Source organism: Cupressus sempervirens, chromosome 5 (assembly GCF_028749045.1).
Source record: "Cupressus sempervirens isolate cs-2001-9-10 chromosome 5, ASM2874904v1, whole genome shotgun sequence".
NCBI lineage: Eukaryota > Viridiplantae > Streptophyta > Pinopsida > Cupressales > Cupressaceae > Cupressus > Cupressus sempervirens.
The window spans coordinates 880,631,388-880,647,011 of NC_143122.1; the positions used below are offsets into that span (position 1 = coordinate 880,631,388).

Sequence of the window (15,624 nt, forward strand, 5' to 3'; positions counted from 1 at the left end):
TATTATCTACTGTCATCAGTTTGAAATGAATTATTAATGTTAATTCAATCTGATTTTGGCTTGGTGGATCCTTTCCAAAGTATCATTATTATTTAATCTTATCTTTTCATAGCTTCCGAATCAAGAGAAGCGGCACTAATTTTTTTTAACAGAATAATTATATACTGAGGAAATAAGACTGCATGAAATTATTTGATAATATACCTAGGCTTCAGAACTGAACTCAGTGGCCAGGCTTAGTGAAGTTTAGTACAGTGATTTTGGGCATATGAAATAAGGTGGGAGATACTCTGAGAAAGGGTGCCATTAACATCAGTTGGTTTGGAGTAATTAGCGGCAGGTTGAAGTTGTAAATTTTTGAAGTTCAATCATCTCTACAAATATCCACACTCCCAGCCGTGGTCTTGTTATTCGGTGGTCCTCCCACAGTAGCAAGGGGAGAGTCAGTCACCACAGCTAGAGAACAAGTTCAGACGAAGCTCACGGCATCAGTTTTTTTCCTAAGTGCAGCATGGACAAGTTAGTGACTCGCGTGTTCAGCAATGGGTTGCAAGGCAGTGGCAGTTATGTAATGCATTAAAGTTTGAAGTCTTCGTTCCACTGTCAGAAAACATTAAATATATGTCCCTTCATTTGGTAACAAGATTCTATTAATCGCCACAGTTAGTTCACAGCCGTGTGTGCTTAAATATAGTATGAAATTCTGTGATAAATTTAGTAGGTAACCTTGTGTGTTGGACAACTGTTTGGGATAATTCTTGTCAATTTAATTCCTTGTTTCTTCAAATCCGGCAAGGAATATTTCAGTGAATAAGATATTTCAGAGCCAGCTCAAAGACTCAACCTTAAAGGAAAATTTGGAGTACGGGCTTGAATCCATTGGGAAGGACTTGCAAAAAATAGATTGTTCTAAATTTATATCTTCTGAAGGATTAGAGATTGTATGTTAACTATTTGACGAAATAATCCAGTCTGTAGTGCCTCTCCCATTTGACTTTTGTAAGTCATCCTGATGGATGCACCCCTCTTGATCTTTTGTTGTGATGGATCATGATTGTGACCCTGAGTGGTCTACACCGTTGAGATGTTTGGATTTATGTTTCTTTATCAATTGCGTTGATTATGCTTTTGACTGATCTTTGAGATTATGATGTGATTTTTGGTTCACTGAGGTTTGTGCCAGTGGTTACCAGGATCGATGTGGTATCATGAGGTTGTTCCATGATTACCTTGAGATGTGTGCAGAGATTGCACTATGTTCTTTTACCATGCTACACTGGACTAGGTTCCTGTAGCAGTGGTTAGTCATGTTTATGACTGTGTTTGCTTTTGTGTTTTAAATGCCTTTTTAATGCAAAGTAATCAATCTTTATTAAATGCATTAATGATTAGAAATGGATTGTCCGTGTTGATTTATTTGGTTATGTGTTGCAAGCATTTACCTTGTTATATTTCTGATTAGAGAGATATTTGTTACTCATGTTATGTTTACATTTGAGAGGACCCGAGGGTCCAATGTTACTCTTTGATTCTAGTATCATAGATATTAGACTACTATGATGTTCAGTTAATCATATTGCATGATGATGCCATTTTGAGATGACAGTGTGTTTTATGATGTTATCTGGTTATCTAGTATTTGGACATACCTCTGATTTCGCTATATGATGGATTTAATGCTATGGTTATTTACTTCATTCCTGCGTTGCTATGCCTTTTGCGAACGTGAGTGATGTAAATAGATTATTTTAATATAATTAATTAAATGGTTAAATTAGGTGATTTAATGCATTTATTGCTTCGGCTATGTTATTATATGCAATTGCACTTGATCGTGTTGTTTAGTGTGCAGGATTTATATCCCTGGCAGTGGCACATGGAGTTAGTGATTCAACCGTTCATATTTTACCAATGTCGTCCTTGTATGGTCGACGTATCCTTAATTAAATGTTTAATTTAAACCTTTCGATGATTATTAAATCCGAACTCATTTGCATTATGTGATTAAACCAGTGAGCATGTCTGTGCATTTAGAGGTTCGCATTGTCGCGAAAGTTGTTAAGGTGATTTCTGTGTTTTTGGGTTTTCGGGCTTTTTTATTGATTTATTTTTATTTCTGGCAGCTTTGCCATAGATGAATTCCTATTTATAGGAATAGTCTGTTTTTGTTTGGGTCGATTCGGGGTTTAACTAGATTGGCTGGTTAAATGCCCTAATCGATTATTCACCCGAAAAGTGAATAAGTATCCAAAGAGGAATTTAATTCCTCACTTCTCACTTTCAAATTGGAAAGTTGGAGAGTAAAACCCAAAAATCCTCTTCATGAGGATTTACTGTTTTGTTCGTTGTGGGAGCTACGGGCGTGGGATCATCGCGAGGTCGGGCTTGTTGAATCCGGCTCGGAAAAACTTTGGATTGCCACAATTTTCAGCTACTTCTGCGAGATATTTATTTTATGGTTCAGATTCCCGTTTTCCCCTTTTGGCTGTGAGGTAGGTCTTTCCGGTTTTATTGTTTCTGCTCCGTTTCAACTTCTGTTTTTGGTAGCCGTTTGTTTGGAGGCTAAGAACTAGTGTTCCCCTCCGTTTCTGTATGTTAGTTCTACCCGGTTGGGCGGGTATGAACATTTCCCTATTTTTCGGGATGAGGGTTTGGGATTTTACGCCGTTATGCTGGCCATTTTTGCATACGGTATCCGATTCCATTTATTTTTGGATTTTTTGGATTTTTGAACCCAAAAGCCAAATGGGTTTTAATTTTGAAGTTTTCCAAATTTTTGGAGTTTTTACCTCGTTTTGCGTGCTGCCCTGTTTTCTTGAATTTTCTTGGCACAATGTCGATTGTGGACCTTGATGATCCGTTTGGATATCAGTCAGATCACTTTTGCACTTTTATGTTGCATTGGGATGCGTGTTGCATCCGTACTCCCGACGACGTGTTCGGTTGAGTGATTTTATACTTGTTATGGTTTTCTTTTGGACCTTTGCCTTGTTTCATGGACATTGGGATTCATGTAGAATCCATACTCTCGGATTGAGACCGGTTGAGTAAGTTCACGACTTTTGGTCTTGTTACACCATTGGGATTTGTGTAGAATCCATACTCTCGGATTGAGGCCGGTTGAGTGATTTCATGATGTATGATTTTATTGGCTTTGGGATTCGTGTAGAATTCGTCCTTCCCGTGTTGCTTTCAGTTGGGTGTTTTCTTTGCATTGTGTTCTCATTCCTGTCCTTTTTGTTATGATCTTCGTGATGGTGGTGCGCCACACACGAGTACGTCCGCGTACATTTGTCGAGTGACTTGTGAGGCTCGATCTTTCGTGGTACTTTCGAAAGTTATGATCATTAGGGTTGGGATGGGAGTATACATGCCCACGGGCACTTGTCGTAGGATGAGCATGGGTAGGGTAGGGTAGCATATGAAGGGGGCTTCTATCCTGTAACCTGGTGACTACTTCCCGGTTGGTAGAGGAAGTTTTATATAAGTGATAATTAAATTAAAACTTTGGGTGGTAATAAATACAAGATAATTAAAATGTGTGGGTTGTGCACCTTCCGTCGTGAAGAGTAGCTGCCCTAGGTTGTGCGCCTTCTGTCGAGAAGAGTAGCTGCCCTGGGTTGTGCGCCTTCCATCGTGAAGAGTTGCGCCCTAGGTTGTGCGCCTTCTGTCGAGAAGAGTAGCTACCTATACTAGCTTGGGCTTTTCGATGCCAAGCGACTCTCCATGATGTCAGCCCCTACTTAGCAGGCTTTTGAGTGTCTGACCAGGACCTTTACTCCTTGCATTGTCTTAGGTTCTTGCTTGCAGCCATCATACTGTTTGGCGTGAGTGTTAGCCATGGATGTTGTGTTTTATGTGTGTTTGTGGTTGGATCATTATCTCCTTCAGCACGGCGGGTGTGGACCTATGGGTGCCACGTGGTTGGGAGGCATAGCTACCTTCACCACTGCTAGGGATCGGTGTACAAAGACGATCTTTTGTCCTAGTGCGACCGTTGCTGGATGTCTTCACTTGGTACTTCGGGTTCCGGAGTATGCTTTCTTGTGATTTATGCTTTCATTAGGATGCTTGTATATCATGTTTAGATGATGTTATTTTATTTGGCGCATTCCCTTATTATGATGTTTAGCATATGATTAGATGATGTGATTTGCTCTAGTAGTATATCTGTTGCTTACTGCTGTTTCGCATGTGATAGGTGATGTTATCTACTGTAGGATTATCTTATGCGTTATCACTAGCATGTTAGATTTTCTTATGTTGTTATTATGCATGTTTTAGTAGTGACGTCCCTATTACGACAGTACTGACGATTTGGTCGGTGGCTTGGGATGTTACGCGCGGGGGATGGCTAGGATCCACAATGGTCTTATGATGCTATTGACGGTTGGGAGGAACGGCGTACTTAGTTTGGTTGTTTTGTTCCTGAGATGTATTTATGAACATTGCGATGTTGCTTTTGTTCTCTGCGATGTTTATATTCAGTGTGTTCTTTGCTGATGTAGTTTAGATGGTTTGATGTTCTTCATTTTGTGTTGTTCTTGCACTCGAGTGTTCATTCCTCGAGCCTTTGTGGATCCGGTACTCCCTGGTGTGGAGGTTCTTTGCTCTATTTTGGTCTTTTTTGCTTCTGGGAGTGTTTTCGTGTTTCTATGGGCAACATTTGTTCAGCATTGTGCGACACTGATAAAGTATCGCACGCCCATAGAAAGAATGTCGTACGATACTATAAAGTGTCGCGCGCATTACTAGAGAAGTGTCGTACGACACTGGAAGAGTGTCGCACGGCTTTATGAAAAATGTCGTGCGATACTTTTCCAGTATCGCACGCCTTCTTGAGAAGTGTCGCACGCAGTAAGGGAGAAGTGTCGCCCTCCCTTAGTAAAAAGTGTCGCACGTTTTGTGTGAAAAACCTGCGCGTGCCATCAGCGGGCACTTTTCTTCGTGATCCGATATTTTTGAGAGTGGTTTTGGATACCCTTTTGGGCGTTCTTCGACCCTATGCTGTTGCATTTTGAATTTAGGAGGTTTCTTTTGAAATTCAGTTTTTGGGTTTCTGTTGTAGTCCTTCGGGGTTCAAAATATATCGTTTAAGTATAAGTTATACTTAAGATATATTTTAATATATGCGACAAATCGTTTGAGATAGGTTTCAGACCTCTCGGAGATAAGTTATGGATTCTAGGAAATTTCAGGGCTTCAGAAATCCAGACTTAGCCAATTTTTAGGGCTTCAGGATTTCACGCTTAGCCAGATTTCGGGATTCTGCATTTTACCCCAACTTGGTGTTTTGTTGATGAGTGGTCATTTCTTGTGCCCTCATCTTGTTGTGGTGGTTGTTGGCTCTTGTTTGGGTGTGTCAGTTGGGTAGTGGCGTTCGAAGATTCGTTGGTTGTCGGGATTGTGTTGAAGTCTTCCGTTGCAATCTTTGTGATCCCTGTATGATGTTGTCTTGTGCATTCATACTTGTAAAAAGAAATATATCTTGGCTTGATTTGAATCCTTGTTTCCAAGGATCTCCGGGCGGGGCATTACACAGTCACAATTCAGAATGCCATGGTCAGAATTAGTAGAGTTTATTACAGTGGTAATATAACTTTCTAAAAGTTTGTATTCAGCTTCAAGGTGCAGTTTGCAAAAGTAAGCCTACGGGTAGAACTTATGAAACAAGATTGGGTCCATCTTAGGCACTTGAAAAGCTACATGGCAGAGGAAGTGGGACGAGATTTCCAACTCGATATTAGGACCAAAGTAAGGAAACTATACGATGATTATAACAAATTTCCATCAAAGCTTCAAAAAGAATTTCCTTTCATTAATTATGTGGACTTTCAGCTAGAGCTGCAAAACAAGACGGATATGATGAGAAACAAATACCATGCATTGGCTCGAGATCTCCTTGCAAAGGACAGTTACAGAAATTTGCATAGGGCTGATATCAATCAATTGGATAGTAGCACTAGTCATGGCTCAGGTATACTAACAAGTAATGGAGAAACAGAAATATCTTATGGAGCTGTTTACACTAGTCCTTCTGATGAGCATGTTGATGGTCCATATAGAATAGTTGACCAACCCGCCAACGTTGGCAACTCCCCATCTTGTGTAGACATGAAAAATACCAACATCTTATTTGGGGACATGGAAATTAACCTGGATGAATTTTATGATGATAATAGCCTGAAAATTATGTCAAGTTTTGAGGAGAAGCAAATGGACCGCAATGTTAGTAGGATAGCTGATCTAACACACATTGAGTTAGAGGATATGTCTGAAAGTGTTGTTCCCCTAGATGATGAAAAATCAAAAAACTCTATGGAGAACAACCCACTTGTGTTTGAAGGAGATGGTCAAAAACCATTATCACTCCTTGACTTATTGGATATGCTTTTGGTCAAAGAGGACAAGATTGTCCTAGTGTTGACAGGGATGGATGATTCATCCAATTTAATTGAGGATCTCATGTGGAAGATTGTGATAGAAGAGAGGCAGGGGAATTTATGTGGTGTCACAAGTACTCTTTTACATACTATTTTTGAAACTTTGAAAATGATAAATATGAGTACTTGCAACTATTAATGGATAGAGATCTAGCAATAAAATTTGGAAGGCACAAGGAGCGTGAGGTAGATGAGCTATGTCTTCAATTGAGTTTAACACATTATTCCATCCACAAAGCTGAAAATCAAACAACTAGGGCAGCCACTTATGAAGAAGATGACAGTGGTTCAAGGGCACAAGAAATTATGCAAACCATTGAAAGAATTCATAAAGTGTGTAGATGTGAAGGCAAGCAATGTGATTCAATCACGTATTTCCCGTTTGAAACTATCTATGGTGAGAAATTTTATGGATCAACAAGTTGATAAAACTGAAAATTCTGATTTTTATGACAGCAGCTGTACATTTTCACAAGAAGACATGGTTAGTGATACAACAAGTGAGGATAATTTAGAGTTTTCAGCTAATGGTGAACCATCCTTTTATAAAGACTTTGACATAAGCGAGAGTACTTATGGTGGAATAGGAAGTTTAGATTTATCTTTAGCATGCTCTGAGGGAATCTTCAGCTTGCCCAGAGTTTTATCACCTAGCTCTTATGAGATGGCCACGGCCTACTTATTGATTGGTGATTTTTCTTGTTGGTATATTTCCCCTATCAGTGATTTGCCTGTGCATGTTGGCAATATATTCACTGATTCTATTTGGCCTTCGAGGGTCAACGAGTTACTTGCAAGTGAGTGGGGAGATCACACATTACCCTACGTTCCACATGAGGTGTCTACATTTTTTATTCAAAAGGGTATTGAAGACAGTGTTAGCCCTCATGGTGTGTGTGATTCACCAACCCCTCTTTCATTTACCCAGGATCGTGTTGATTGGGTAGTCAGGAATCCAGGTGTTAATAGTATCTTACATCTAGCAGATTATGTTGTGTTGCTACACAGCCACATGATTATGATCTGTGTGTTCCAGCCTTCTGACATATCAGAGTTCCAGAGATTAGGATTACTCCTTTTCCACCACAGTGATATGGTGGAAGAGTTGGATTGGCCGGATCTATCATTGTCATTGGTACAATTATTGCAGGAGTGGTGCAGTGGTACAATGGTACAAATGTTACAGGAACTGGTCAGTGGTATTTCGGACAGCACACAAGTTCTCACTTGGGATCCAGGTGTAGCATCCCTATGTATTGCCTTTTATCGGGGAGCTTGTTGGAGAGTTTGGTTGCTATCATCTTGGTGTGGATATTGGTATATTGTTGAGCTCCCATCTTCACTTGACGGTAGAGACTCACGGGCTCACTCATGGAGGGAGGCTTTCATCCTGACTGAGAGTATTGGCACACAGGGCAGCAACACACGGCATTTGGTGTCCCTTTATGGTGATACTTGGGATCCTGGCATTCAGTTATTTGGCACATTGATTCCTATTGTACTGTTTCACCATTCTGAGTTTGGGAAGATGTATGCCGGGGTGTATCGACTGAGGAGTAGAACCTCATTCTCGAGGCGAGTATGGGATCTTGGTATTTGATTTCTGCAGGTATGAGCCAATTGCTTGAGGGCAAGCAATCTTTGAGAAGGGAGGCTTTGTAATGTCCCCTTTTTCTGGGACATTATATTTTAGTGTTTCCGGCTCACTTTGCCTAAGTTTTGGAGGCGAGAAGGTTCTTTACAGGGTTCAGTTCGAGGGTTGGCCTAGGCATTTCCAATTTCAAACCCATCGGAGCAATTTTGGCAGGTTGCCTAAATACTCACTATTTTTAATAAGTAAACAGAGCACAGTATTTTCGGTACTTCAGTGTTGCTTTGGAAGCGTCTTGCCGAGAGCTTTCCAATGAGCTATTGCATGTGATTGTCTGAGTTCATTTGGTCTGCTATTTTAATGCCTGATGATTATATGGTTTCTTGACTAAGTGACTATTAAAGTCATTTAACTTGTCACTTTATTTTAAAAAGTTACTATGTTCACTTAAGTGACTAAAGGATGAAAAAGGTGCTTTATCCCACGTTGCTTAAAAGAGCGTGCATCATATTGGGAAAAGTAATAAAGGTACAATAGACTCTACATGGGAGGATATATGAAGATTATAATATTCAAAGCAAATATTAATCTAGGAGCTGCAAACAGTTGCTGGTTATTTCTTCTAGGACACAAACCCTTGAAGGAGCAATTGAAATTTGGACGCAAACTTAGCCTTCTTACAGGTTTATTTATATCTCCAATCTGACTGTTATTTCTGTGTATACGATTGGATTACTTGGATTGTTGCATATTATTGTATTGCTATTGTATAGTACAATAACATTGCTTGGCGGCTATTTGTATAAACTGCTGGTTTATGTATGTATTTTTTGATTATTGGAGAAATAAAACAAAGTTTTCTGAGTTTCTTTGTGTGCAATCTGCAGGTTACAAGTTGTTTTAAGTTTCTGAAATTTGTATCAAATATTGGTCTGCTGTTCGGATTTAAATCTGCCAGTATATATCACGGGTTTTTGGGAAAATATCCGGAAGGGGATATTACAAGGGACATGTCTTTTCTTGGTTAATTCTCAAATATAAATATAAGAGATCACTGCCTTTGGAAAACACATACCAAACAGTAAGTGCAAATTCATTTGCAGTAATCGTATGGTTTCTAACAAGATCAACCTCTGCCCAATTTTTCACTAGATCATGCAAGAGGAAGATGTAAAATATAGTATTTAATATGTAATTTATGAATTATGATGATTTTCAAGGGCAGTCATCATAGATTCCTAACAGTTGCGAGCTATCTGCTATAGCTGTATTTTGCTTGATGATGCAATTTTATAATTAATTAGTATTCAAATTATAATAGAAAACACTTACATACTGATTTACAAACTCATTTGATACATTTTATGATTTATCAGTACCTGTACAAAATGATGCATTTCTAAAGTAACATAAGCATGTTTTTAAGTTGTGATCTTTGCCAATATTTTTCCAAGGCACAAATTTTGGGTCCACTGATTTTTTGTTGTGCTGGAGTCTGTCATCTATACTCAAGGAGATGGGTAAAAGGGTTTGAGAGATGGGGACACATCCCATCATAACTCCAGAAATGTCTAAAACATTTTTTTAATTTTTTTTAGACTGCAGGAATTTGTTAGCCCCCTATAAACTGGAGTGCTTTGGGTAAACCTTTTAACATGACTGATGACGTTCGCACAACATTTTCCTCTGGTGCCATGTGGGCGAGAGGAAGACTAGACCTTTTGACCTTGTGTTAACCACAAGAATCTCTCACCAATTGAGGCTGGCCCTTAGCCCAAAATGTCTCAAACATGAAGGGAAACAATCAGAGATATTTATAAATTGGATTATTGCATGAAGCCATAGTGATAGAGTAATTGGTATACCATTTACCCTACAAAGAAACAAGAATTTCTAGTTTTCATTTCTAAAATCGCTACAAAACAAATTAACCAGCGGTGTTCCTATTATACTGCAATCAATGAATGCTGATTTATTAAAGTACAAGATTATTGGAGTGTGCATTATTTATTTTAGATTCAAAAAGAATGTTGTAGTCAAGTTTATCTTTACATATCTTGCATAGTCATGGCTTTTATTTTCCAAGGTTATTCTTTGTGTTTTTGTTAGAATGTCCAAGAGAACTGAGTATCATGGTACTTGACTGTGCTGTTCGGAAACTTGTTAATGTTATTAAATTGGCTTCACTTCAAGACATGGTTTCTAGCTTATCAAGGAGTCGTTATTTCAATTCAGTACAACTCTTATAAGGTATGTTTGTAAACTGTTGCCACTATAAGCATTCCAAGAATTCAGCAATAATTTTTCCTCATTTATATATAAACAGTATTTCTGTTCTAGTCAAGCACCTTAATATTTTACATTTTCTTGCATGTGCATTGTAAAAGAATAAGTAGTTTTGATTATACTAATCTTGTAGCTATTAAGTCGAGAGAGTTTAGAATTGATTTTATGAGAAAATGGATGAAACCAATCTGTCCAAACTCTTTGTTAAGATCTGGAAAGAAGAATTATAAACATGGATACAGAAACAGCATTGTAATGTAATAAAATGATCTATTGTGAAATTTGTCAATTACCCCATCACATGGTTGGAAAAGAAATAAAATAAAACATATAAACAAAAGCTTCCTAAAAGGAAGAGTGTTAAGAGTCATCACATACTTTATTAGTAATTGGACCTCGAGCAAGATATGGTTTCTCATTTCGTAAATGATGAAATCCATAGGCAACTTGAGCATCCATACCTGTAACATGTAATTCAAATAAATTACAAATTCAATGGGAGAAAATTTAGTGTTTAAATGTAATATACTAACAAGTACACATATCAAACAACAGTATTTTGACAATCTTCAACATTTTCTTCATGGAATAGTAATAAGCAGTTTGTACTCCTCACAGAGTTCCTAAATAAACCATAAATACCCCCTGACAACCTTCAAAACTGTTTCATTCTACTGTGAGAAAACATGGACTCCATCAGCACAGTACTTTTTTACAAACAAGTCATGCTAAAAAGATTTTGATATAAGTAGCGATAAGGCCCCTTAATCATCTAATCTATTAAGTAATATCTCTTTATATTAAGCATGTTTTCTAAATTTCTCATAAGACCAAAGGCAGTACCAATGAACTCTCATATTGATAATCAAAACACACTAAAAGCTTTTCTGATATTCTAGATTAGATTGTTAAATACAATAAAAAATTGTGTTTTATAAACAAGGGATAGTAATCACTCCTGAGAGAACAATGATAAGACACATGCAATCAGCTATTTATCATACAGAGCATGTTGCGATTATCTCAATAATAACTTTCTTCTCATCTATTGTTGAAACTTGATATCATTTGGCTTGGCAATTGGGTGAACTAATACTGCCTGAGAAGATATTTACTAATCAGCAACAATCACTAAGTATACCATTTATTTTGTTAAAGGGAACACGATTGATCATTAGACATTGATAAGACACTTATTATCAATCAGATATATAATAATTAGATTATATTATAAAAATTGTAATTACATATCATAATTAGCAGCAATGGTTAGGATGAGGTTTGAGTAATTAGTAATGGTGATCAGGCAAATGAAAAGATGTGATTAAGGGGATGATTACAAGATGCCAGCAATCAACATAATCCTTAACTAAAGGAAGGACGAGATTAAGGAAACCAATCTGTTTGTGTAGAAGGGATATGTCTCTTCAGCATCCAAGGGGTGCAATCCCTTCATCATGTATGATATAAAAGGGATGGAATCAGAAATTATCAAGTATATATTTTTGGTAGACATGACAAGGAAGAGATCGGAAAGGAAATAAATCATATTTATTATTGGCAAGCATCTTGTGACAGCAAATTATTATGCTGTAACTTACCTATGAATTAATACTAATTGACATGATATTACATCTGAAATCTATTAGGAATAAGGAGCAAATGTATGATCTAGTATTTATGCTATAGCATTCATATATACATACATGCATAATATCAGTTATACTTTATTCATAACCCTTTTGAAGTTAGTCAATATATATACCATTCCTTTATCACTCGCTATTGCCCCTTAAGAGGACAGGTTGGTCTTGTTAGAGAGGTAGAGTAATTCCTCACAAGGTAGGTGAATCCGGAGATGGGATATGGAAGGGAACCTGAAGCCTTGAGGGAGCCTATTCATAGATTGGTTTCCAAGCACCCATAATAAGTAATTCCCCATCCTCCTCAGGCTTGATGATTACGATAAGATAAGATAATGATATTAATGTCCAACAAAAGACCATCGAAAGGTCTATGGGACTGGAAGATTACAACAATGAAAACTAGCAATAGCAAGAGCACCAAACGATGTCCGGAAACTAAAGCAAACAACAAAATAGAAAGCAAGAAGAAGAAATGAAGAGAAACAAAGAGAAGGTCAAGAAAAAGACTAGGAGTCCTTTCTAGGTAGGAAGAAATCAGTCACAAAAGGATACGCCTATCAATGGGTAGAAGCTCTGCTCTGTCTCTGGGAACTCGTAGAGGAGTGTCACAGCTGCAAATAGCCAGAACGGGATCTGACAACTCTAGAATGACCGGAAGAGTTGGTAGAGCTGGATGACCATTTCACACCACGCAAAGGAGATAAGGGTGTGAAAAAGGCCGTAATGAGTTGAGTAGAAGTATGCTGGTGAGGAAGAAGTGACAATAGCACAGTATCACAGAGCATAGTGGCCTCGTGGATATAAAGTGCAAGACACCACTGATCATGGTAACTCAAAAAGTCATAAAGAGAGAAACACTCCCGGAATAGACAATAAAATCTTCCTCTGATCTCATAGTAGATAGGGCAATGGAAGATAAAGTGAGTCTCAGTCTCAATCTCATCCAAAGTGCACAACTTACAGATCCACTCCCGGCTGTCAATATGATGATCAGTCTGAGCCCAAAGACGGTGAGAGCCAACTCTAAAAGACCTCAGGGAGATACACAGGGCATGAGACCACTGCCAAGAAAGGTAGCTAGGACGAACAATTATCCCGTCAGAAATTTGAAAGAAGTGCTCTGCATAAAAAGACATCCTCGAACGTAAAACCCCAGGCGGGTTAACCCAGGTAGTGGCAATATACTATCTATAAATGTCAAGTCTTACATGCTCATTTAGCTCTTGCAATGAGGGGAGAAGATGAGCAGGGGTATTTAACAAGAACTTGTAAGGGGGAAGTTAGTCAATATCAATCCCAATCGATCCCAACAAAGAAGAAGACTGTGCATACCAACAGCGAGGCCAAGAACCAGCCTCAGAACTTGCAGTAATAACCGAAGAGCAATATTGCAAGTAGTAGTACCGATCCTGTTCACTCACTAGATCCGCAAAACCGCGCAAATGATAAAGGAACCAAATCAGGTCAAAAATGGTCATGATGCTGAAAGGATGAGCACCGAACTCAGCAAAAATGATACTATGAGGAATGAACCTGTAACATCTAATGATGCGCTGCAGAAGTAATGTTTGCACCCACTCGATCGAGGCCCAATCAGAACCAAGGAGAGATGGACCCCAAACCAAAAACCAATAAAGAACTGTCGGCAGCACAAGGGAGTCCAAGAGGGATAACTTGGACAAGGTATCCTGAAAGTGACGTCTAAAGCACTATTTCTCGGGCAAAGCAAGAAAGCCCATACCCTTGTTGACTCTGGGTTGAATTAGTGGTCTCATGCTGAATCGTGGTCCAGAGAACTTAAACCCTAGATAAGTATAAGAGGCAGTGATCTCAATCTCCTGTCCTTGAAAAAAGAAGTGAAGATGAGAAGTCTTTAAGCAATTAAAGATTATTACCCAAGTCCTACCTAGGTTAACCACAAGTCGCAGATCACAAAAGGAAGCCAAGCCATCAAGGAGCTTCTGTAAACTGTCTGGAGAGGAAGCAAGAAGAACGACATTGTCTGCGAAAAGAATGGAGATCAGGACCTATTGTAGGTAGCAATCTTCACCCTAGAGAGAAGACCTCAGAAGAAAGTCCTCAAGGTCATCAATATATAACCCGAACAAGGTAGGAGAGAGAGGGTATCCCTGCTTGACCCTAATGGTGCTATGGATCGGATCAAAGAACCCCTGAGGAGTTTTGAATCTACCAGTCACAGTCTCATACAATCTCATAATGGCGGTAAGTAACAAATTGGGGATTAAGTATGTTAACTGTTGAATGCACCATGAAACATTAATTGTTTCTTAATTATCTAATTTACATACATAGTGATGTATGTTAATCGTTTGGACTAAGTTAAATTTGTACTTCCAGTAACAATCCAAACTCTAGCTAGGTATTTTAGGATATTTCAAGTAAGTCCCAATAGTGGACATTACACATTAATGGGTTAGTCTTATCAAATAAACATAATGGAGGGTCTTGGTTACATGCTCAAGGATGCCTCGAGAGTGTTCTTGCTAGGTAGAATACATAATTATGTTTTTAAACTAAAAATGATCCTAAATAGGTAGTGAGCTTGGCTGATATGGTCATGGTTTAATCTAGACGATATCATATATCACAGTGTAGGGGTATTTTTTACTATTTATCAATACTTTCAAAAATGCAAATAGTAATAACTAGAAACATGCTCCATTCTAGAAGAAATATTTGTTAGATGTCGGTGCACCAAAAGATCAAACTGTTAATGCCCAATACAACAGCTAGACTTATACAAGACACAAGAGATGGTTAAGCTATGTCACAATTTTTTCTTGTGTTGCACGACACAAAGAGACCAAGGCCACGAACCTTGCAACAATACCCTCCCAGCATAAGCATGGGGCTCGAATCCATGACCTGAATTTTGATACTTGTTTGTTGTTGTTGCACCAAAAGATCGACTTGCCAATGCCTGATACAACCACTTGACTTATAGGAGACATGAGAGGCAGTTAAGTCATGTCATAAAACACCCTCTAATGCACAACACAACGAAACCAAGGGCACACACCTTGCATCAATATTAATTTGAAAAAGGTATATCTAACTCTATCGATTTTGTTCATCGCTATAGGGAGCATGAAACAAGTTGATGAGTTGGCTAGTAAGGAGATAAACAATTCTAATTTCTCTCCTTTTAAAGTTGAGAGCTATGTTTTCTTGGAATAGTCTTTTTAAGCTCCTTGAAGAGGATCATCCTACAATGATAATCAAATGATATTCAATATTAAATGAAGGAAAGGGATGCTACTTAAAAAAGCAATTACATGAAAAAAATTCATAGCTGAAAATGATTGAAAACTAACAACAGAAGAAAGCTACTAAACTAATTAATCAACAAAAAGAACAAAGTCCTACTACAAACTATAAATAAACTAACTAAAAATAGGAATTAAAAAGAGGAAGTGAGAATAAAAGGAAAACAAATAGATACATAAACCAGATTGGAGAAAGAATTGTATGAAAATCAATTGCAGACTTGAATGAAAGAAGATAAAGATTTGATTGCAGAAGTGATACAAGCATATATTTAAAAACAGCGACCATGCGAAAGAGCAACTCATTCATAGGAATACGAGCATATATCCATAACTGTCAATATGTTTCAAGGAGATGTTTTAGAACAGAA

General features: G+C 38.1%; 1 protein-coding gene across 1 annotated transcript in view; it reads right to left on the bottom strand.

Annotated features, from left to right (window-relative positions):
* LOC149558748 (diacylglycerol kinase 7-like) overlaps window positions 1-15,624 on the bottom strand; it is a 158,531-nt gene that overhangs the window by 79,324 nt on the left and 63,583 nt on the right. The window contains exon 7 of the mRNA XM_089832843.1: window positions 10,699-10,781. Within this exon, the coding sequence (XP_089688969.1) occupies window positions 10,699-10,781 (83 nt within the window). The remainder of the gene's footprint in view (window positions 1-10,698; window positions 10,782-15,624) is intronic.